Raw genomic sequence first — 23952 nt, forward strand, 5'->3', positions numbered from 1 at the left:
GTTCACGCTATATAAAACTGCAACCAAAAAAACGTGGGATTAGAACCCACGCTTTTAAATTCAAATGTGCGTTGTCTTTATTAAAAAACTTAAACAGGAGACACAACATCGCTCTTCAATCTGTATTGATACGTTTATTATTTATTTTAATACAGCCTCGATGCAATGACCAAAAAAACAACATGCTAACAGCTTGTACCTTCACACCGGGAGGCGAGGGGTGTTTACGAGGGCGGTGAATGCAGAAATCTAGAAAGCCGCCCGGCAGAATAGGTAACTTTGAAACACAAATGTGTGAATGAAATGCTTTGCCAAGGTCTGGTGACATTTGTGGGGCTGTGTGAGGTGCCAAGCTAATAAATAGTTTACATCTCCCCTCCACCCAGGCCTCCTTTGGCCCTTGAAGTTGTTCCCAGAGGAGTCCTCGCACAGGCTGCAGGGGCCAAAGCCCACCGTGCAATGAGTAAGTTCTGCACCGGTGCCACATGTTCCTCTATAAAGAGGGAGGTGTGTGTCTGGAACAAAGATTCAATTCACGATTGTTTCAAACACCGCCACTGCCCCCTCCACACACACGCAGATTTCAGCTCTTTGGATGTTTTAGGGCTGCGCTGCCTTCAGTTTTTTGCTGATTCAGGATGCTGCTGACAGCCTAGTTCCCCACCGCCCCTTCCAAAAGATATATATATGTGCCCGAAGACAGGGAGTGAGAATAGACAGCCCCCTGGGGTTTGTCGGTGCTATATAATACAGCAATTTATTTATTTATATTGTGCCCCCCACCACCATAATAGCCTCTTGGCGCTTGAAGAAGAATGTTACTTATAAGACCTCGATAGATCTACAAGACTTGACAATCATTATTAATATTTGCATCCTGTACTGTTTCTAAGCGCTACAAATAGGACATGTCAGTGTAAACTAAGGCTTTGATTGCCATTTGTGGAGTCCACCATGTATACACCATCCAGGAGTTTGGGGTCACCTGCCCAAGGGCTCTTACAGATCTCCAAACCCAATTAAAAACCGGGAGGAGTTCGATGGTTCCAGGAGTTCCTGGCACTCACTTCCGTTGAGGCTCAAAGGACACCGTGCCCTAGAAGCCACTTGGCGCTTCATGGAGGACGGCTGGCCTCTCTTTCTCCCAGTAAAAGTCTCTGACAATGTCCTTTAGATTATCGGCTCTTATGTGATACTGTGCCTTGGCGCCAACTAAATGACTTAGTTCGCTGTGTGATCGTTGTATGATACTAACCAGGCGCGCAACACCCATTAGGCTCACCGTGTCTATCAAAAGCCAGGACACACGGCAAAATTCTAAGCAAAAACACCTTATAATTTTTTTTTAACCTATTTTATTTGTCAATTTGCATATATTGCGCAGGGCTCTGTACACCAGAGTCATCTGCCAAATCAGACCAAATATAAACTTGACAGCAATCGACTTTTGCAGGATCAGCAATACAGTACAAGAGAACATTAAATTATATTGAACCCCTCTCCCAACCCCCTCCCTTCCTCTCCCCCCTTCCTCTCCCCCCCTTCCTCTCCCCCCTTCCTCTCCCCCCCTTCCTCTCCCCCCCCCTTCCTCTCCCCCCCTTCCTCTCCCCCCCTTCCTCTCCTCCCCCCTCCTCTCCCCCCCCTAAAGATCGCACTGAGTCTAAACAGTCTCACCCACAGCATTAATAGGAGATCAAATAGTCCTAATGAAGGCACGCACACCTTCCCTGCTCCCCCCTCCCCTTCATCTATACTGGCCCAGAAACTTAATCCGGCAACGGAGGCTCCACTATCACTGGCGGCTCCAGCCATAGGCCCTGATACTCCACCCTTTGTTTCCATACTTTATAGTGTTTGCACGGGCAACCCTTGGCAACAAAGATAGGTTGCTCCAGCCCCATGCAAAAGTCCAGACCATTTTTCCAGGCAGCCACTGAGGGGGCCCTTGTCGCCTTCCACTCCTTAGCAATGTCTCGTTTTGCCAGTGTAAGGCCTAAGAGCAAGAGATGCCATTTGTGGGCATTGCCACCCACCCCTCCATGACATGAAGCAGAGCCAGCTGCAGTGTACGTGTAAGCTCCCAGCCCAGGAACTCGGAGTGACATGCAAATACCCCCCTCCAGAAGCGATCCAGTGATGTGCACTGCCAAACCGTGTGTATAAACGTGCCCTCTTCCCGACCACAATGAAGACACTCCGGGAACGCAATCAGCTCTGCCCGCCATAGCCGTGTCCTAGTAAAGTAGACCCTGTGGAGGTATTTGAATTGGACTAGGCAGAGCCGTATCGCTATGGCGCCCCCGCGGGGCTGCCAGGGCCTCTGTCCAATCATCCTCCTCCAGCCCGCCCACATCCCCCTCCCAGTCCCCCCGAAGTTTCTGAAGTGTTGGGGAGCAATGCGTAACCAGAAACTGATAGATTCAAGAAATCTTCTTTTCCTGTAGATCCCCCATAAAAACTTTTGCTTTCAGAGGACTAAATTCGGGTATGGACTCAAGACCCTGCAGGCTGGGGGACATTGCGTGGCGGAACTGCAAGTATCGATAGAATTGTGTCTGGGGCATATGAAACTCCCTCTGGAGGTCCTGGAAGGACTTTAGTACCGTGCCCCTCAGAACGTCTCCCAATGGCGTCCCATCCCCGAAAACCCGGAAGGGCCGCCAAGTGGGCAGGTGCCCATTGTTCTACAATGGGGTCTCCTGAGTCAGGACGTTTCACCAGCCCATGCGCCGCAGAGCCTCTCTCCAAACCATATACACCACCCGCGTGGCTGATGGCAACGCACCAGAGTACAAAAGCGTATGTAATGTGTGATGTCCCATAAGGTAGCATTCTAGTGCATACGCCGGGTCTCCCCTATCACCGTACCACCATTTGATGAGGACCAGCAGATGCAAGGCCTGATAATGAGAGGAGATCCGGGGACGCCAGACCTCCAAGGTAGGTGGATAAGAAGCATGTACACATAGCCACGCGCACTTCCCCCCCCTCCCACAGAAACTGCCCGAGCACAGAATTCACCAGCCGGAGCCATCTAGGCAAAAACACCTTATAATTTAGCAATTTATAATCACTGTCACTTTAACATAATTTGTCAGTCAAACACAGATCCCTCTCTAATAAACGCAACAATCATAAATGCATACAATCCAGTTTTTTTTATCAGTATAATATGGATAACCAGTACTATTGCTTTGTGTTTTTGGTTTTTTTTTTCTCACAAATTCATCTAAAGTCTGATGGTGCATAATTGCTAATATATACTGTATACTTTTTAGAAAAGAAAAACAATATAAAAAAGAATATCATTTACAATACAAATATTACTAAACAATGTCACTGTGAGACCTATTGCATTGTAAATGCTTGTTAATGCAGTCTGCCCTTTGTGGAACATGTTAATATTTTTAGGTTTTGCCCTGCTGTTGCAACTGCGTAGCAGTTGCCCCGCCCAGGGCGAAATCTTATGTCCTAGATATGGGGCTTTGGTCCCGCCTCTGTCACCCATTGGCTAGCTCCATAAATGGAGGCTAGCCATTGGGAGACAGAGGCTGTCAATCACGCTTTCCCCTGAAAACACGATTCGGGGGCGTTTCTCTGTCTTTTAAGTCCCGCCCCTTTGTCCTGGGCCGCGCTGTCATTGGCTGCCGGCCCGGGACACCCCCGTGACGTCATTCCCCGGCCGCGCTGTGATTGGCTGCCGGCCCGGGACACCCCCCGTGACGTCATTTCCCGGGCCGCGCTGTGATTGGCTGCCGGCCCGGGACCTGACTAAATCCGACCGTGCACCTCACTCAAACTGTTCCAACTCCAGGTTTCGCTTCTCACCTCTCTGGCGAACGAGCTCTTCTGGTCATGGCCAAGGTCTCGCCACTCCTGCACTCAACTCCCGCTTCCACATTTACACGATAATACACTATCGTTTCACGTGCACAGGTATTATTTTGAAGTACAAATTGTATCTGGCTCCAACTTTTGCATCATGCAGTGGGGAATTATGTGTTTTCTGCGGATTATCGTATTTTACATGAGCACCAGTTACGTTATACAAGGACACATTCATCGTTTTTGCACACTGTCACCTTTACACAATTTCCTGCAAAGTACTACCTAGATAAGATCCCACATGCAAAAACCTCGAGAGTTTGCGTTAAATTTCACACTTTACCCCAGGACCGTACACGAAGCTCTAACCTTTGTTGGTAACGCTTTAGGTATGCCCCTGGTTTTCCTCGCCTATTGTACTCATGTGCGGCACTTTTTTTGTAGCGCAAATCTAGGTGCACAGGAATAATTGTTTGTTTTCATACTTTGCTTGCATCTGCAGTATCACCTGCCTTAAAGGTAGTACTTTTATCAACCCATGCAAGAGTAAATGGCACGTTGGCCCTGCATCACATGCGAAAGTGCACTTCGCAAAGCATGTTACAAACACTAACTTGATACATAAAAATGTTTTTATTACTATCAACTGCTAACTATGGGCGACGTCCGTGCTCGTGGTAATTCAGCGAGAGTCGCAGCTGTGGTGAAGCACCGTGATGTCATGTTAGATATATATGAATAAAGCGCCACGCCAGCCTTGGGTTGCCTCAAAGCGCTGGGGGTTGACGGCTTTGCATCGATCCTTTTGTGACGTAGCCTTGTTCATTGTTCTCCGATTCTAACGCCTGGGGCCTTGCATCCTCGCACTGCCATGGAAGTGAAAGAGCGAGGGTTCCATTGTCCCTTGCCTCCCCCGTGTGTTTATAACGAGCCCCCGCGGCTCGCGGCAGGTAGGGCCTTTTACACTCACAGCGTGGCCTGCACTGCAGAAGGCCCCTCGCGCTGTGCGCCGCCTGTTCAATAAAACACTAACAGTGCCGACTTTTCTCGGAAATTAAATGTGGGTCAAAAGGTTGGCATGTGTATGGAGATGTATTGTATTGTGTATTTGTATAGCGCTTTACTGTCACCCCAAGGGCATCCTGGCGCTTGAGATCACTGTCAGCAACAGAAACAGCATTTTACACTGCCCTAGGGAGCAAGTGGGTCTTCAACGCTTTTTTAAATGGTAGAAGGTCCCTTTGACCTCGTGAAAGGAGTGGCAGAGAATTCCAGAGTTTAGCCGCTGCCACACTAAACGAGCGTCCACCCATCCTCACTCTCTGGAATCTAGGTACCACCACCAGCCACGCAGAAGAAGAGCGCAAACATCGCGTTGACAAATACCATGAAAACATATTCTGCAGTGGGACCGGGCCCTGTCCGTGCAAGGCCCTGAACACCAGGCAGGCAGCTTTGTACTGAACACGTAGATGGACCGGCAACCAATGTAAGTCCCGGAGAGCAGCGGTGGAGGAGCTGAAGTTAGGGCGAGAGAGGGCCAGCTTGGCCGCCATATTCTGCACCCGTTGCAGCTTACATAGCACCGTTTTAGGGGCTTCCAGAAGTAGAGCGTTGCAATAGTCTAAACGACTTAGGATGGTCCCGCGCACTACTTCTGGTCTAGACTGTTCAGGTAGAAGGGGCAAAACTTTACGGAGCATGCGCAACAGCATCATGCACGTAGCCGTGGTCTTATTTACATGTATATCCAGCTGCAAGTTAGGCCCAAAAGTAACCCCTAAGTTACGTGCAGAGTCAGCGGCTGACACTGTCTCAGGAAAGGTCGAGGGCCAAAAGTTGTCGGGGATGTGAAAGAAACTGCGAGCTACTGCATTGTGAATATTTTCGTAACCATCAGAAGAATGTGGCATATGTTACTTTTATTATATTGGATTTTACCGTAGTTGCATGTTAAACGGGGGGCTGTGTGGGGGGGGGGGCTGTGTGTGGGTGTGTGTGTGTGTGGGGGGCTCTCTGTGGGTGTGTATGTGTGGCATTTGCGAGAGATTAAGCTATTGGCATTGTAAATGACAGTGCCATTTATTTATCTGTTTTCAAAACCAACACATAAATAAAAATGTTGTCATTTACAATGCCAATAGCTCAAACTTTTGCAAATGCGAAACCGTTGCATTGTAAATGCTTGTTTTGAAAATATCTTTATTTTATTTACATATTGTGTAACTAAAACTGCTGGACAAAATGCAATAATATTGAGAAGTGCCCAGTTCCATAGGCCTCTTGGAACACCACAGTTACAGATTGATAACAACTGACAGGGCATGGATATTCTCTACACGGATGCTTACCCCAGATTGATCCTGACCCACACACAGCTCCCTTGCTAGTCTAGATCAGTCACTTCATTCTGACCCATCATAATGCAAGATCCAATTAAAAATGTTATTCCCCAACAAAAACGTTGTTGCTGTCTTCAGAAGCAAGGAAACACCACTGTATTGTCCCCTTTCCTTCTAAGTCCAGGGAGTAAAACATTTAACATTCATACAGAAGAAAAGTTTTGTTTTCGAAATTGTATTCAGTTTTGATTTCTTGTGCTTTGCTGAACATTATTGTACAGTACCTATGTATTTTGTAAGATTTTCTCTAGGAGGCACTGTAAGATTCAAGACATCAGACCTTAAAAAGAAAAATAAGACGTTTGGGATTTTTCTGCTTTCCCAATGATCTTTAAAGAAAGCTCCTGCTTTGAGGCAGTGTTTGTTGTGTAGCATATATTTGCACAAACAAAACATTTCATGACAAACAAGTAATCTTTGTTTTCACTATTTACATTAAATATAAATATTAATGGAATGTTTTTAGTGCTGAAGACAAAAGCTCCTCCCCAGTCCCATCAGTTTGATACATTAGCACTGTCTCGACAAAGGGTGAACCTCATTACTACCAGTTTAATCCCTCAATTCTGCACTCTACAGTTGATCAGATAACTTTTGAAAGAGTCTGCAACTGTGTTGCACCACGTGCACTGCATGTTTTTTTAGAAAAGTTTGATTTGTTTGAGCAAGTAAATGTATGTTCGAGGCATGTGGGCTGCTGAATTCACATCTTATGCATAGATCGCCACCTAGTGTTGGGTCCGGATGATTGCACATTGTTGTCCTGGAAGAGTCTTCGAAGTATCACGAGATAGGTGGCTCCTCCCCTGGCCTACAGTGCGCATGGGCATCCTCTCCATCCTCAGATTGTTTTTTTCCGCCATTGGGTTCGGATGTTCTTCTCTTACCTCCAGTTCCGAAACTTTTCTTCAAGGCCAAAAGGCCTTTGGGGTCGTCGGTATTGTTTCTCTCGTTCGGTGCCGAATTCTTGTTCCAGTTTCTTTCGAAGCAGGACGTCGAAGAGCGCCGCATGGCCTTTTCGACACCAAAGGCCCGATCGTCGATGGAACGGAGCCCATTCAAATGATGCCCCCTTTGTAACGCAAAATACCCGCACATCGATGTACACCCGGTGTGCAACAAGTGCTTATCCCCCGACCACAACGAGGACAACTGCTTCGCTTGTGCTCGGTTCCGGTCCAAGAAGACGCTTAGGCTCCGACGTGCAGCACGACAGACGATGTCGAAGCCAGCGCCTGACCCGGTGAATATCTTCGATGAAGACGACGAGGAGATCGTCGACACTGAGGATCCACAACAGACGTCGGATCCAGATTCGGAGCACGGCTCCGACTACTATGAGGTCGATGAGGAGCACGTCGCTGACGATGAAAACATCGAAGAGGTAAGGGACGACGTGTCCCCCATCGGATCCGTCGACGACGACTCGAGTGATGAACCAGGCCCAACAGTGGGTACTGGGCCTAAACAAGACACTCTTACACTCTCCAAGGCTCCGGTCGAGGCATCGCCGAAAGTCCTTAGCCAAGATCGTGTTCAGCATTCTATAGCCCCGCGTCTCGGCCCCGCTAAGAATATTACACTAGCCATCGGTCGCCCACCAGAAAGCGAAACCGAAAGGTACCGAGGAGAAAACGAAACCGAAACTGCTAAAGGCAGCCATCGGATCGAATAGTGCAAGCACATTAGAATCGACGTCGAGGCCAAGTGTCGACGACCCAAAGAGGTCCACCGCAAGGGCTGTCGATCCAAAGATTGGTGCGCTACATGCCATCACTAAAGCCAAGTTCGTCGAGCCGACAGGGTCGGCGTCAACGGCCGGCAACACAAACAAGGGACTTGACTCTCATACGGCCCTTGAACCGAGGCACCGAGTCGACAAACAAAAGGTGGTCAAAGCCCTCGAGCCGAAAACCAAAAGCGCCTCGAAGGAGCAAATCGACTCCGTTAAAAAGTGCACGCCTCCGACGCCCGCACCGAAGTCTACACAAAGTAGAAAGCACGACAACAAAGAAAAGTCCGTCGATGCTGTATCAACGCCAGGCCCAAAGCCAGCCATAAAGTTCGGTCTGCCCCCAACAGCACGACCTAAGGGAACGGATCCAACAAAAGGCTTTGAGCAATCCACACCTGTGACACTTGGGAAGAGGAGCCATCCTCAAGAAGCAGGCGTTATGTATCAGGAGCCATCCTATGATGAGCAGTCAAAGCTCCATATCGACGCAGACACTGGCAGACTTCCTATATATCAAAGGAAAATCAGGTCGGAAACTCCACTGGAATCCTATAAGATTCCACTAAAAAAGAAAAGAGACTCTTCCACATCGCCTGTCCTTTTTGAAAGTGTGCAGTACCATGAACAGGACATTTGTACCTACTCACCTGCACGCTCTACTTAGGAGCTAGGGTACAACTATGACGAACAGTATGGTTACCCTGCGGACAATGATCCAGATGACCAGGCTCAAACATGGACAGACACTGCGGACCAAGGGGAGTCCCAACCTATCCCTGAAACTCCTTCTTATCCTGTAAAAACTTCACCCACAGAGGATACAGCAGCGTTTAACGCACTAATAGAGAGGGCAGCACATAATCATGATGTGGACTTGCATGCTGACCCAATTGAGGAGGATTTCTTGTTTGACACTTTCTCAACTTCAGAGAAATCTGTAAAAACATTGCCAATGTTGAAAGGTGTCCTCAAACATGCAGGGGACATTTTTAAAGAGACCACCAGGGCAAGGGTTGTTAACCCACGCATTGAAAGAAAATACAGACCGGCGCCTGTGGACCCGACCTACATTAGGGGACAGTTGCCTTTGGACCCTTTGGTTGTCTCCAATGCCCGTAAACGGGCCAACTCTCAGACCACTGGTGATGCTCCTCCTCCAGACAAAGAATCTATAGTGTTGGAAGCATCTGGGAAAAGGGTGGCTGCACAGGCAGCTAACACACAGGCCCTATTAGCCAGATACGATAGGGTACATTATGACACATTGGCGCAACTGCTACAACATTTGCCTGATGCATTCAAATAAGGAGCAGAAACACTAATACAGGAAGGGTAACTCATATCCAACGCTTCCATTAAATGTGCGCTGGACGTAGCTGACACTGCAGCCAGAGCCATCAACACTAGTGTCATGCTCAGAAGGCATGCTTGGTTGCGTATCTCCGGGTTCAAACCAGAGATTCAAACAACTTTGTTAAATCGGCATGTAAACCCTGATTTTCTGTTTGGCCCTGATGTAGACTCCATCTTAGAAAAAATAAAGAGAGATACAGAGACAGCCAAATCTATGGGGGCCTTGCAGTCTCAGCAATTCAGAGGTGGTTCCTTTCGTCGCTCCAATAACAGAGGAGCTTCAAGAGGACAGGCATCCCAGCAAACTCAATACAACAAAGGGAACACGCAAACCACCTACACTAAAACAAATAGAGGTGGATACCGTGGCAACAGCAGCAAAGGCAGAGGACGAGGAAATAATAACACCAGATCCTCTGCCAATACTAAGCAGTGACGCCTTGTCGCTGCCCCCAGACCATATAACACCAGTCGGGGGCAGACTACAGCAGTTCCTGCCAGTCTGGAAAAGCATTACCCCAGACAGGTGGGTGAGACAACTCATTCAGTATGGTTATTGTCTGGAGCTAACATCCACTCCACCCAACATACCCCAAAAACACCGTCCTATGTCCGCAGAGCACATACACTTATTGCAGCAAAAAGTTCTCAGCATGCTGCAAAAAGGGGCCATAGAACTCGTCCCTATACAGGAACAAGGTACAGGGGTGTACTCTCTCTACTTCTTAATCCCCAAAAAGGACGGGTCTCTCAGGCCCATACTAGACCTGCGGCCCCTAAACCAATACATCTTGTCAGAACATTTTCACATGCTCACTTTACAGCAAGTTCTTCCATTACTCAGTCAGGGAGACTTCCTCGCTGCCCTAGACTTAAAAGATGCGTATTTCCACATACCAATACATCCAGCACACAGGAAGTATCTCCGGTTTACCATCCAAAACAAGCACTACCAGTTCAGGGTACTGCCTTTCGGGGTGACTACAGCCCCCAGGGTGTTTACCAAATGCCTTGCGACAGTGGCTGCATACCTACGGAGAAACCATGTTCACGTCTAACCCTATCTAGACGATTGGCTCATCCAAGCAAAGTCAGCCCAGCAATGTGCCCATCATGTGTCCCGCACCATTCACCTCCTACACAGCCTCGGATTTTCATTAAACTACCCAAAATCTCATCTTCAGCCAGCCCACGTCCAGCAGTATCTGGGTGCCACAATAGACACTCTAGCGGCCAAGGCGCATCCAAACTCAGCCAGAATCAACAGCATTCTGTTACTCATTCAAAAGTTCAGGCCACAACACTCCCTCCCGGCAAGGGTGTTTATGCAGTTGATAGGCATGATGGCCTCCTGCATTTTTATAGTCCCTCACGCGAGACTACACATGCGTCCCCTCCAGGAGTGCTTGTCTCGGCAGTGGAACCAGGCTCACGGACAATTGAAGGACCTAGTGTTGGTGACCGGTCGCGCATACAACTCTCTGCATTGGTGGAATCCACAAAACCTTTGCAGGGGACGACCGTTCCAAGATCCTGTACCACAAATAGTGCTGACAACGGACGCATCTCTCCTGGGATGGGGAGCGCATGTCCTCCATTACACAGTCCAGGGGCTGTGGACAACCCAACAGAAGAAGATGCACATCAACCTACTGGAACTGATGGCAATCTTCATGGCCATGAAGGCGTTAAAAGTTCATTTGTGCAACAAAGTCGTGTTGATCTGGACGGACAACATGACTGCCATGTACTACATACAAAAGCAGGGAGGGACACACTCTCCACAGTTGTCACACCTTGCGCAAAGCATGTGGAAGTGGGCCATTCAGAGAAACATCTTCCTCATGGCGGAACACCTCCCAGGCAAGGACAACAACATGGCGGATCTGCTCAGCAGACACAGCCACCAAATGCACGAGTGGGAGATACACCCCTCAGTGCTGCACCCATACTTTCAGCAGTGGGGTCACCCAGAGATAGACCTGTTCGCCACAAAGGAAAACGCAAAATGCCAAAGCTTCACCGCCAGATTTCCACATCCGCAGTCTCAGGGCAATGCGATATGGATGAACTGGTCAGGCAGATTTGCGTACGCTTTTCCACCAGCCCCGCTCATACCACTAGTAGCACGCAAACTGCGACAACATTCAATGACACTAATCCTAGTTGCTCCAACGTGGGCGAGGCAACCATGGCACACCACGTTTGTCGAACTTTCCGTGGTTCCTCATCAAAGGCTGCAATTAACACCCAGCCTTTTAACACAGAGCCATGGCGACATTCAGCACCCAGATCCGCAACAGCTGAACCTTGCGATCTGGCTCCTGAGGTCATAGAGTTTGGTTACCTCAACTTGCCTCCCGACTGTATGAATATTATCAAGGAGGCAAGGCGGCCTACCACTAGGGCATGCTATGCGGCGAAATGGAAGCGATTTGTCATCTATTGTAAAAATAATTACATAAATCCGCTGGATGCATCTACACAAAATATCATCTGTTACCTACTACATTTACACAGATGCAATCTGGCTTACATCTCCATTCATATACATTTAGCTGTAGTGGCCGCCTATCTTCAAAACAGGCAGCACCTTTCACTATTTAGAGTGCCTGCTATTAAAGCTTTCCTGGAGGGGCTCAAACGAATCATTCCTCCAAGGCACCCTCCTTCTCCTGTATGGAACCTCAATGTAGTCCTTACCAGGCTAATGGGACCGCCCTTTGAACCTCTACACTCATGTGAGATACAGTTCCTAACCTGGAAAGTAGCTTTCCTAGTTGCAATTACTTCCCTCAGAAGAGTTAGTGAGCTACAAGCCCTAGCTATTCAGGAGCCATTCATACAAATTCACGCAAACAGGGTAGTGCTGCGGACTAACCCTAAATTTATGCCAAAGGTGGTGTCCCAGTTTCACATCAACCAAGCTATTGAACTGCCGGTATTCTTCCCTAACCCAGATTCCGTAGCAGAATGAGCTCTGCATACCCTTGACGTCAAGAGAGCTCTCCTTAACTATATAGATAGGACAAAACTTTTCAGAAAAACTAAACAGCTGTTTGTTGCCTTTTCACCACAGCACAAAGGCAACCCCATTTCCAAATCAGGCATAGCCAGGTGGATCATTAAGTGCATACAAATCTGTTATCAAAAAGCTAAACGCACATTAACAGTTCCCCCACGAGCGCATTCCACACGCAAGTTTAGGGGCATCCATGGCTTTCCTAGGAAACATTCCTCTAGAGTACATATGTAAGGCAGCCACATGGACTACCATACACACTTTTACCAAACACAACTGTGTAGATGTACACTCCAAACAGCAGGCAGCTGTTGGACAGGCTGTACTCAAAACTCTTTTTCAAACTGCTGCAGCTGGCAAGGGCAACCGCCGCTAGGAGGACACTGCTATACATTCTATGCATAAGATGTGAATTCAGCAGCCCACATGCCTCGAACAGAATATGCTACTTACCAGTATGCATCTGTTCTTGGCATGTAGGGCTGCTGATATTCACATCGCCCTCCCTTCTCCCCGTTGCCTGTAGCAGCTGTAGCATTCAGAATTACTCTCTAGCATGGGCATTACTTACTGTATCATACTCCATCCCTGCCACAATGGCGAAAAACAATCTGAGGATGGAGAGGATGCCCATGCGCACTGTAGTCCAGGGGAGGAGCCACCTATCTCGTGATACTTCGAAGACTCTTCCAGGACAACAATGTGCAATCATCCGGACCCAACACTAGGCGGCGATCTATGCATAAGATGTGAATATCAGCAGCCCTACATGCCAAGAACAGATGCATACTGGTAAGTAGCATATTACTTTTTCATTTTGCTAATTATGAAACAGGCAAAGGTGTCAAATTCAAAATTATATAAAAACGGTAAGAGTTCAGAATAACCTAATTCTACTAGCGAAGTCTAGAATTCTTAAGACCACATCAATGCACCTTTAAGATATGCATATAATCAAAGTACTTATATCAAGTTAAAATACTGTATCTATACTTCTGGAGTTAAGAATAGTGAATCTATAATTCCGTTCATAATATTTTGATAGTTGATATTACAGCTACAATATTTTTGTAGAAAGTTATTTAAAATGTTGTAGTCTGGTTGTATACTGACCGTGGACTTTGGTGTAGCATTCTAAAGTAAGAAGTTTGGACGATAGAAAGATAGACCCAGAATTAGGCATTGGTGAGCAGGTGTGTAGGATTAGACTCCTGGTAAAAAGGTTGGACAAAGACCATCATCTTCCTGTTCATTTTAATGCTCTCTTGGCTGAAATTTACTCAGCATCTTTGTTTGAACACCGTGCTCTTCTGGTGATCTAAGAACAATTAAGTTCTTTGTGGGCAGCATAGACGATGCCAATGGCAGAACCATTAAAGATAAGGCTACGGAGCTACTTGAAAAGTGTTTATAGATGGAAAGGGGGACATTTATGAAGGTTAGAGATGGAGGCAGAAGGTAGAAGACAACAAAATGATACTGTGATGATGAGACATATCTTGCTTTTTGGACAACTCTGAATCTTTTGTCTATTTTCTTCCTGAGAATTAACCAGTGACCACTCTGGCCTTCTGGAGGAGTAAGAAGTTGTTGCTCTCTATGGCAGGAGGTGGGGCACTTGGCACCTTTGCTTCTATTGAGTTTTATTATGTTGTGCCTGATTTATTTTACGATTTTACAGACCCTAATTTCAAGAGGAGAAGGAAGGAGGCAGAGATCCATCAAGCTATCCGCCGGGTGCCCAGCGACGTTGCGGTTCTCAGGCGTATGGCAATCAGTGAAGGCGGGCTTCTGACAGATGAGATCCGGTGCCAGGTTTGGCCAAAGCTCCTTAATGTGAACACACATGATCTGCCTCCTACGCCGGGTTAGTGAAAGATTTTCTCATGCAAATATGAGTGGAGGGGCAGGTGCTTGAGGTTATCACAGTTTGGGAGAGGTAGATGAGGGTCTCTGTATGTACTAAATGGGCAATTACTTGGTGCTGTAATTTTTGTGAGGGTCATGAATGGTTCCACCAGTGTGAGAGAATGTTTGGGTGCAACTGTACTGTGTGAGGGGACAGATTATAGTTTGATGCCAGATAATTATAGGATATGGGCTTTATGCTACTGCAGTACTTGAAGAGTGTGGGTGATAATTTGGGGCTAAGGTAGTATTTGAGAGGGCATGTTTTGATTCTTAAATGCACCCATGGGATCTGCTTCAGTGAGAAAGGAAGATGTACAGGTGTGCCTTGCTCTGGTATGATAAGGGCATTTTATATAGAATAATACAGAAAATGGGGTCAAACCATGACACTCTTGGTATAAAACTATTAGCAGCTAAGTTATTTTATTTCACTGTCAGGTGAGGACCTGCGAATGAATAACAAGGATTATGACCAGGTGTTAATGGATGTCCGCCGTTCGCTCCGCCGCTTTCCGCCAGGTGAGCTTTTCCAGGATCCTAGCATTTTTTCTCATGCTGTTGTTGATCATCTTTTGTACTGTTGTGCTATTGCTAACATCCAGTGCCAACACGTTTTTGGTGATTCATAGAGGATAAGGAAATTTTCTGGTTTTAAGGATGCTAGGCTGTATGGAACAATGTGGATGACTTCATGTAAAATAAAGGGCACTATGAAAATGTGGATTTACTGATAGTCTTTGGTTAAGTCAGGGGTTTGCCTGTTGATGTTTTCATGGTTTTGAAGTATTAAACTACCTTTTAAGGGAGCACAACTCTCCATTTTTAGCACACAGACGACATATTGCTTATGCTGAGGCGCACAGGGACATGAGCATTCTGGGATTGCCTGGGATGTTTTTAAAAGAATCAAAAAGAACTTCCAACAAGGTCTGCTTCCCTACATGTAAATCCTCCTTTGTGAAAGACAGAGGAGGTTCTTTCCTGAAATAAAAAAATGGCATTGGAGTGACAGGTGAATGGGGCAGAATTCTAATAGAATATGTTTTGATACAGTCAGTGCAGAAGGATGGCTGTCACATGTGGAGATCCTTGAACTGACTGCATGAACGTAAATATGCTACTACCACAAAGTCTTTAAGGGATGGGTGGTGGTGAACCCGTTAGAGACAGGTCTAATCAACATTAAACATGAATAATTTAGATTGAGTTCAGACAAGAGTTACAGAGAAAACTGTGATCGATAATAAGCTAGGATTATATGGGCCAAGTTGAGGCCATATTTAGCGCTTGGGATGGGAGGAGACCTGCTTTAAGCCTTGATGTAAAGAACTTTTTCTAGAAATCTGAGGATGCAGGGGGATTCCTCAAAGTCACATGTGTTGTGGATGGTTTGTGAAGATAAGTTTGTGGCAGTCAAAGTGGGTTGTGGCTGCTGAGCGCTGGGGTTTAAGTTTGTATGATGAAGACTCTGGTCTTGAGAAAGGGATGTGATCCTAGAGTCTTGCTGAAGGTTCATTTCATTTTCCCCTCCCAAGGTAAGTATGCCAGATTAGAAGTAACTATGCAATGAGGTTTGGACGTCACAGTGGTAGAATGAAGATTGATGAGTTGAATTCTTTGTTTCAAGGAATGAGAACCAATCATAGGTCACTTTGATGCTTCTTCCCTCTGTAGGCATGCCAGATGAGCAGCGATCTGGACTTCAGGAAGAACTGATTGACATCATCCTGCAAGTGCTGCAACGTAACCCCCAACTGCACTACTACCAGGGGTACCACGACATTGTAGTGACATTCCTACTTGTGGTGGGAAAGACCATGGCAACAGCACTCGTGGAGAAGTTATCCACCCATCATCTCAGGTGGGCATCACTCAGCACCATACATGTGTGGGGAGTAGGGGGGGGGGCTGAGCAAGGTTAACAGGTCTCTTTACTCATAAATGTGTAGTGAAACAGTCGGGTTGGGGAGAAAGGGCTAAACAATGCAAGGGAACTCACCGGAGAAGACAGTACTATGAATATAGGAAGTAGGGCGAAGCTAGAAGAGACCACCAGTGAAAGATTGCCTGCATGGATTTGTGTGAAGAGTTCTAGAATTAAGTTTTATTGCTGTTTTTTAGTGGCCGATTGGTTTAGGGTGCATTGAATCTTTTAACTGGGTCTGACTGTAATTTACGACGAGGAAAGCCTGAGATATAGATGCTCGAAATAGGTGCAAAATACTTAGCAAACAAGTAAGGAATTCCCCACATGTTCTCAATTTCACATCTGTTTGGTTGCAGGGATTTCATGGACCCAACAATGGACAACACCAAACACATTCTAAATTACTTGATGCCTATCATTGACCAAGTGAACCCAGAGCTGCATGACTTCATGCAACGGTGAGTGGATGTGCTCTGTTGTCCTAGTATCACTGTTGGGTTTGAGTGGCAGACAGTAGTGAGTTTTATGTGTGAAATGGTGTGCTGCTGGGTCTTTTGTGAAGCGGAACATGCTGCTGATCCCCACTCCGCTTTGTTAGACTGATTGACAGACCGGTGCACAACTCGCAAGCTTGTTAGCAGTAGATCTTTTCTTTAATGTTTAACTCCCCACATGGCCGAATCACTTCTCCCTTAGATCGAGGTCATGTGCCCCATAAACAACAAGTTTGAATTAATGGTACATGTAGCATTACCCTTACATGGACACCAGCAGTTTTAAGTCATTCAGATGACCTGCCTCATCCTTGTGAGTCAGTGTCTTTGTCCAGATTCATCATGCCCTTATGGCTAATAATGGGCCTACTTCACTTTAATTCCATGATCAGTGACATGTCCTCCTGGGCTCTGTGTTAAGTCTGTGAGTTTAAAGGATGGGTGTGTTTACTTTCCACAACAGCCACTCCTTTGAGTTATGAGCAGATGATTATCAGTGCAGTGAGCTCTTCTTTGAACTATCTTTAGGGTGACTCCCTCTGGGATCTCAAGCCTTTTCTGCAGTGAGAGCTACTTCAGCTCAAGTAAGTTCTCCAGAGCTAAGAGCTGATGTTATTACTGTAAAATAGTGACCACAAATGTTAACATTACACTACGAACAACCTAAGCAGGATTATCATTAGTGGGCACCCAAGCTTTTCAGACTGTTATCAGCAGAAACGTCAGAAAACGGCAGAATCAGATAAGATTGGTTTAGATTAGTATTAACTGTATCCAACTGACTAATGCAATAACAACCAAAGCATCACATGCCACAGTATAGGCCTCCCAAGCTCGGCGTGAATTATCATTGAACTATTAACTTCAAATGTGTTTTGAAATTGCAACTATTTGTCTTTATCAGCATACTGTTTTTTTTAAAATACACGTCTCTATCCAATATCACTTTCTATTTTGGACAAACAAGCTCAATTGTCCAGAACAAAAACGTTTTCTGTAAAACTATGATTTTTGCCTTCAAACTTACCTTTGTCTTTTTCAGGAAATCCTGTCCCTAGGCATTAGCTTATTAGTTTGATTGCGTGCTCGCATGTGAACATGCCTGACCTGGACAGCGTACGTTTCAAATCCCCAGGTATTACAATCCTAAATTATGGATGCTCACCGTAAGATCGAGGATGTCTGATATGTCAGTAATGCCCACCATTATACCAGGAGCACTATTGTGCCAATCCTGGTCAACATAATGGCCACAATGCCCACCATATATCAGTCATGGCCAATATGGAGGGGACAGGTGTATGCTACAGGATTCTCTAGTTATGCCTGTGGGGCCCTCCTGTGGATCAAGCCTGGCACTTCATTTGTCACAGTGGAATCGATTATGGACACCCAAAGCCGTTCTGTATTGGTGAAGGGTGACCTGGATGGGTGCCCTATTCTTCTGGGATCTCTCTACGCACCAAACATGGACCAAGCCCTCTATCTACATGCACTATCACATACCCTTTCACGGTGGGATGGGATTCTGTGGCTGCTTGGGGGGAATTTAATAGTGTATTGGACACTTCCCTTGACCGCTCCTTACCTCCGTTGCTGCGTACGCTTGCCACCGTCAATGACTGCATGCTAACTAATTGGCTACGACAATGGCATCTAGAGGAAGCATGGCGCAGCCGCAACCCACTGTTGAAGGTCTACTCCTTGTACTCAGCTCCTCATCAACTGCACTCCTGTATAAATGGAGGGGTGGCTACACGCTCGCTCCTCCCGACTAGGACGCACACACTCCGATCATAACCCCCAAATCCTACAGATGCAGTGGGAAGATATCATTCCTCCCATACCCACATGGTGGTTACAACCAGCACTCTTAGAGGACCCACATTTTTGGGCCTCAGTGAGTTCCATGCTGGACGACCACTTTCAACACAACACGCACGGCCTCACATGGCCTGATTGAGTGGGATGCCTTCAAGGTGACATTAAAAGGCCACTGCCTAGGGGCACAGTGTAACCTAAGACGTAGACTCACCAGAGACATCACAAATCTAGAATGCAAACTGCAGGGGCTAGAGAATCAAGCAGCTGAGGGGCTGGATGACTCGGACACATTGGCCAACGTGAGGCGCAAACACGTGACACTAGTAAAACGACTGCATTGTCTCATTTATGCTGCACACTCAGCATGCACACATGACAAGTTTTTATCTGACTTACCAGTACCTCCTATTCCATTGGACGCTCTGTTGGAACTAGACCAACCACTAACTATATCCAAAGTTTGCAATGCCATCAGAGCATTGGCCAATTGGCAAGACGCCGGGCCTTGACGGTTTGCCCTACACATTCTACAAAGCCTACGCCCCATGCTTGCTTAAGATATATGATGAAGCTTTATCTTTGGAGACACTTTTAGAGTTCCAGAGGATGGCGATGGTTATATCTTTGCCCAAACCCCATAAAAACCCCTGAACTCCCGAGCTCCCGAGCTCGTATGGCCCACTGGCTCTCCTTAATACCGACTAAAAAATATTAACAAAAATACTTGCGGACAGTTAAGCACCATTGGTTCAAGGTTTGGTACACCCAGGCCAAAATGGATTTGTCCTCTCACAAAACACCTCTCTCGACCTATGTATGTTTTAGGGTCCTTAAATATGCTCCCACCAAGTGGCCCTGAGTTGAGTGTTTAGAACTGGACCTTGAGAAAGCTTTTGATTTGTTAGAATGGAGCTATCTGTTTGCAACACTCTAACGCTTTGGAATTGGCACTCTATTCCTGAGGATGGTGAAATAACTATATGCTATCCCGATACACAGGAGTACACTTCGGGGCTGCCCACTGTCTCCATTATTACTCTCGCTGGCCATTGAACCTTTGTACCTGGTGCTTCATAAACAGGGTGCACTATGGGGCATTTCCTTGGGCGATGGAATGCATGTCGTCTCCCGGTATGCCGATGACATGTTGCTGTATTTACGGGATATACATGATGTCCCCAACATGATAAACGCTACCCTGACCCTCTATGCGGATATGTCAACTGGATAAAATCTTGTGTATTCCCCTTCCACCCAGATACGGTTAACCCCGAGCTGAGGATAGAGACGCAACTGCATTCTGGTTGGAGATGACAGCACTTCCTCTGTACAGACCACCTCAATCCATCTCCCAAACACTCCTTTCTCAATTAATTGAGTGCTCCATTGTCCGTTCAACCATTTTGACCTATGACAGAGGCCTTCATTGATTGTGCAGCACCGTCCACTCTCAACACTGTCACTTAGCAGCACCTGACCACACTGGCCACATTGGCACTCAGCGTTACTACTTTCCACAATTCTGCCTCTGTCTAGCTAATCGGCATGTTAGCTGCTGTATTCTGTCTAGAGCTCCTTAAGCCATAACCCGAACACACACTACAACAACCTGAACCACATTTTGGAAATACCACATTTTGTCACCAAATAAGTGATCACCCATACTGAGGCTTCTTGGATATACCCAGCTTTCTTAAGATCAAGCAGCTTATGCATCTTTGGTTCTTGCGTATCAAATGTCAGTGCTGAAGTACTTCCTAGCCCAAGTGTTTTGTTCCCTGTTATGCTGCTATTTAATATGGCGGAGTCAAAAGACCACAAGTAGAAAGATGGGAAAGTTAATCTTGAGAGATCAAAAAAAGAACCACCGATTCCTGACATCCCAGTCAAAGAAAACAAGACCACTCTACCACACTCAAAGGAATTGTAAAAAACTAAACAACATACACAAAACCGCTCAAAGCACAAAAACAAATACGGACATCTTACAAGTTGAGGTTTCCGGAATCAGGAAGGACCTTAAAGAGCTCAACCGTAGAATGTCAAATGTCGAGGGTGGAATTTGCATGACTGAAGACCCTGTCAGTGCTCAATAAAAACACTTGATTAAAACCGACTCCTTAATAACATCACTCAAATGAGAAATCCCAGAGCTGTAAGCAATCTTTAGCATTTTCAGCCTACTTGAGGGCATTGAAGGCAAAGCTTTTTCGATGATTGCTTTTCTTGAATCTGGGATCTCCTCAATGCTTGGCATTACATTCTCTAAAGACTTTGCACTTGAACGTGCCCACCAGATACCTACCTTTAAAACCAAAATGCTACATCTTAATGGGGGCTAATTTTCAAACCACTTCTTCATCAACACTCTGATCTCAACCCAGCACACATGAGGAAAATCAAGCCAAGCTTAAAAAAATCATAACATTTTTACTAGACCTGCAGGTCCAGTAACTTGAATGATCTACACGACCTAACTGTAATGCGCTTGACCCATAAACTGGTTAAAAATGATGCGATACTGGGCAAATATTTTAATTTTCTGAGCCGCCAATTGCTTCATTGTCACATATGAGAGCACCTTCAAATATGCGAGTTGAATATGTCTGTTTGATTTAATAGAGTAAACTATTTCTCTATATATAATGCAAATCTAGCCACATGTAGGATACACATGACCCTTGACTTGTCTCTTAGTTCATGAACAGCATTGTTATCAGGGCAGGGGCAAGAATGTTTCGCAAATCATGTTTCAAAACGATCACTTTTAATAAATATATAACTAAAACATGAAGTGGTAACACACTGTCATTTGCACTTTTTCGATTGAAATAGCCACAATACTTCCAAGTGACATGTGGTTTTACTGATAAAATTATAAAGTGTACAAACAATAATGTTTGTAAGTAGTGTACAAACAATAATGTTTGTAAATCGAGTTTTTGCAAATATTTGTCATTCGCACACCACCAAGTAAAGTGTTCCTGTTTTGTTTTTCTCCAATTAAATTCTTTGCATCACACTTCTAAATTATGTAAAAAATGTGCCTTCATTATTCCTGATATATTTTGACATGATTTTACTATTCATTTACAAGCTATTTAAATGTTTTGTGTTAGAAAGAAACTGACAACCTACAGACATTTGTTTCACATAGATTGTCAGACAGCTCACTTGACAAAATCATCTGACTGTAGTGAGGGAAATAAAAGTAAACACCATTAAGATTAGAATCAATTAGTAACCAGCATTTGCAATGCAATAGGTCTTGTATTACTAATAGTTTGAGGTATTGGCGTTGCAAATAATAATGCAAAGTCAATATCTCAGTAATGCAAGACCTAGTGCATTGCAAATGCTTGCGTAGTGAGCCAGGAACCAGCATTGCATGTCTCAGTGCAGTACCGCAAGCTACTCTTAGAGGGCCCTAGTGAGCAAGGCTCCAGCACTGCATGTCTCGGTGCAGTACTGCAAGCTGCTCCTAGAGGTCCCTAGTGAGCAAGGAACCAGCACTGCATGTCTAAAAAGTTGGAGTTTTTGGCATTATAAATGGCAGTGTTTTTTTACCTAGCCATGTTGCAGGGTGCAGAATCATATGTGGCCAAAAGGGGACCTCTTTTGGTCCCATATGGTACTGCACACTGCAGATGATATGTTAAATACACCCTACCCATAATTCATTGCATGCAAGACAATATTACGAGTACATTCAAATAGATATGTCCATATGTACAACTAGTAGCTTTGAAATGTGACGACAAGAATTATTACATTAATTTTGGGTTAGGTTGTACTCTGTGTGGAGCTGATGAAGGGAAATTTATAGACTGTCTCATATAAATGTGATATTTTCTAGCGAGTGAAGTAACCACTGCCAGCCTAGTTTAGGACCAAGGGTGTGTCCTGCCTGAAGCCATTTAAGAAAATAGTGCCTTGAGGCTGTAATTAAAACCTAGAGAGTAACAACACATGTAACAGGGGGTGTCCTCATGGGAGGTTACAAGAAGAGACAAGGCGGTACTAAGGAGGGACTACTAAGCCTATTGACCAATGAAAAGCCACATTTACAAAGGACATGGACAGGAGCCAATTAAAAGATGTGCGGAGCTTTATGCCCATATCTTGAATGCAGCATGTCTCGAAGAGACCGTACAAGCGCTGCCTAGGCGAGACCTAAAAAGACAAACTGACATTTGACCTCTGTTCTTGAACAGACCGCAAATGTGTCAAGATAAAAACAAGATTTAAAGGTATCTTTATTGTTCATTTACTTGCTGAATGAACAGAGCACATGTTCCTTTCTAGCTTAAGTTCACTCACCAGAATAGACCGGTAGGTCTTGAAAATAGCTCGACCTGATAAAATCTGACTCATCATAGCGAGTGAGTGAGTAGATTTTTCGAGACCTGAAGTCGTTCTTATGGCAAAGCTCCAGAGTCTCCATCTCCCAAGCCTTTACCGGGACTACAGTCATCAGAAGAAAGGCTTTCTGGCCCTCAGGAAAAACCTATCAGACAAAGGGATTCGGCACCTCTTCATTGGTCTATCCAAATTGAAGATTGCTTGCAAAGGCCAAACACATGTCTTCTCTGAACAATCTTATCTGCAGACTTTCCTAGTTAACACATTTTAATCTTGCATGGATTATAGCAACTACAATCCTAGATAGGCTTATCACTGCTCCATTGTACAGTTATGCAATAGGATGATAGCATCTAATAGTACATCGTTCAACCTTGTACTCTCTCTGAGCATCTTCAGTTTTGTATAATGTAACCTTTTTGTCTCCATCTACCTGAGTTATGACAATATTACATATGATGTAATCATCTTCATCAAAACTGATATGTCATTTCTGAAGGTGTAAGGTGGTTCCATGTCAGTGCCCACTAACCATTATTTCACTATATGTTGGTTATTTCATCAGTCCATGAACATTTCCTGCCCACCATATTACCAGGTCAACATACTGAGTTGTTCCAACCACTTTGTCTCACCTCCTGGCCTTCTGACTCTACTGTTCTGTTGCCAAAGTAATGCTCGCTCTTTTGCAGGTTTAAGGTGACAAAGCGGGGTTTACCACTTATTGTCGCATATCTTTGAATAATTAAATGTTAAACTTCATACTTTTAGCTACCCTGACTGCTGGGTTGACGTAGCTGCCCAACTTGTAACCTAACAGTTTTAGTTTATCTGCTGTCTGTGTTTGGTCCCTATTGAAGCTGCGTATAAAACATACTAATACAGTTCTCCAAGCCCCTCCCAGATACTAATGTGGATCTATTGTTCCTTTTGTGTTATAAAGGATATGTCGTATTTCGATGTTCAGTATTCTATTTTGTAATTGAAACAGTCATTTCTATCAAACCAGATATCTTACTCTAGGCTGTTTCCTACTCCTATTTATTTTATATAGGTGTAGAGGGTTTTCTCCCCCCCCCCCCCACCCCCCTTGCATG

The 23952-nt window shown here is 45.4% G+C and overlaps 1 protein-coding gene across 1 annotated transcript in view; it reads left to right on the forward strand.

Moving 5' to 3' along the window:
- The window catches only part of TBC1D20 (TBC1 domain family member 20), a 90203-nt gene that overhangs the window by 22940 nt on the left and 43311 nt on the right, over positions 1-23952 (forward strand). The window contains exons 2-5 of the mRNA XM_078651728.1: positions 14019-14204; positions 14687-14767; positions 15923-16109; positions 16532-16633. Of these exons, the coding sequence (XP_078507854.1) occupies positions 14019-14204; positions 14687-14767; positions 15923-16109; positions 16532-16633 (556 nt within the window). The remainder of the gene's footprint in view (positions 1-14018; positions 14205-14686; positions 14768-15922; positions 16110-16531; positions 16634-23952) is intronic.

Source organism: Lissotriton helveticus, chromosome 7 (genome assembly GCF_964261635.1).
Source record: "Lissotriton helveticus chromosome 7, aLisHel1.1, whole genome shotgun sequence".
Lineage (NCBI taxonomy): Eukaryota > Metazoa > Chordata > Amphibia > Caudata > Salamandridae > Lissotriton > Lissotriton helveticus.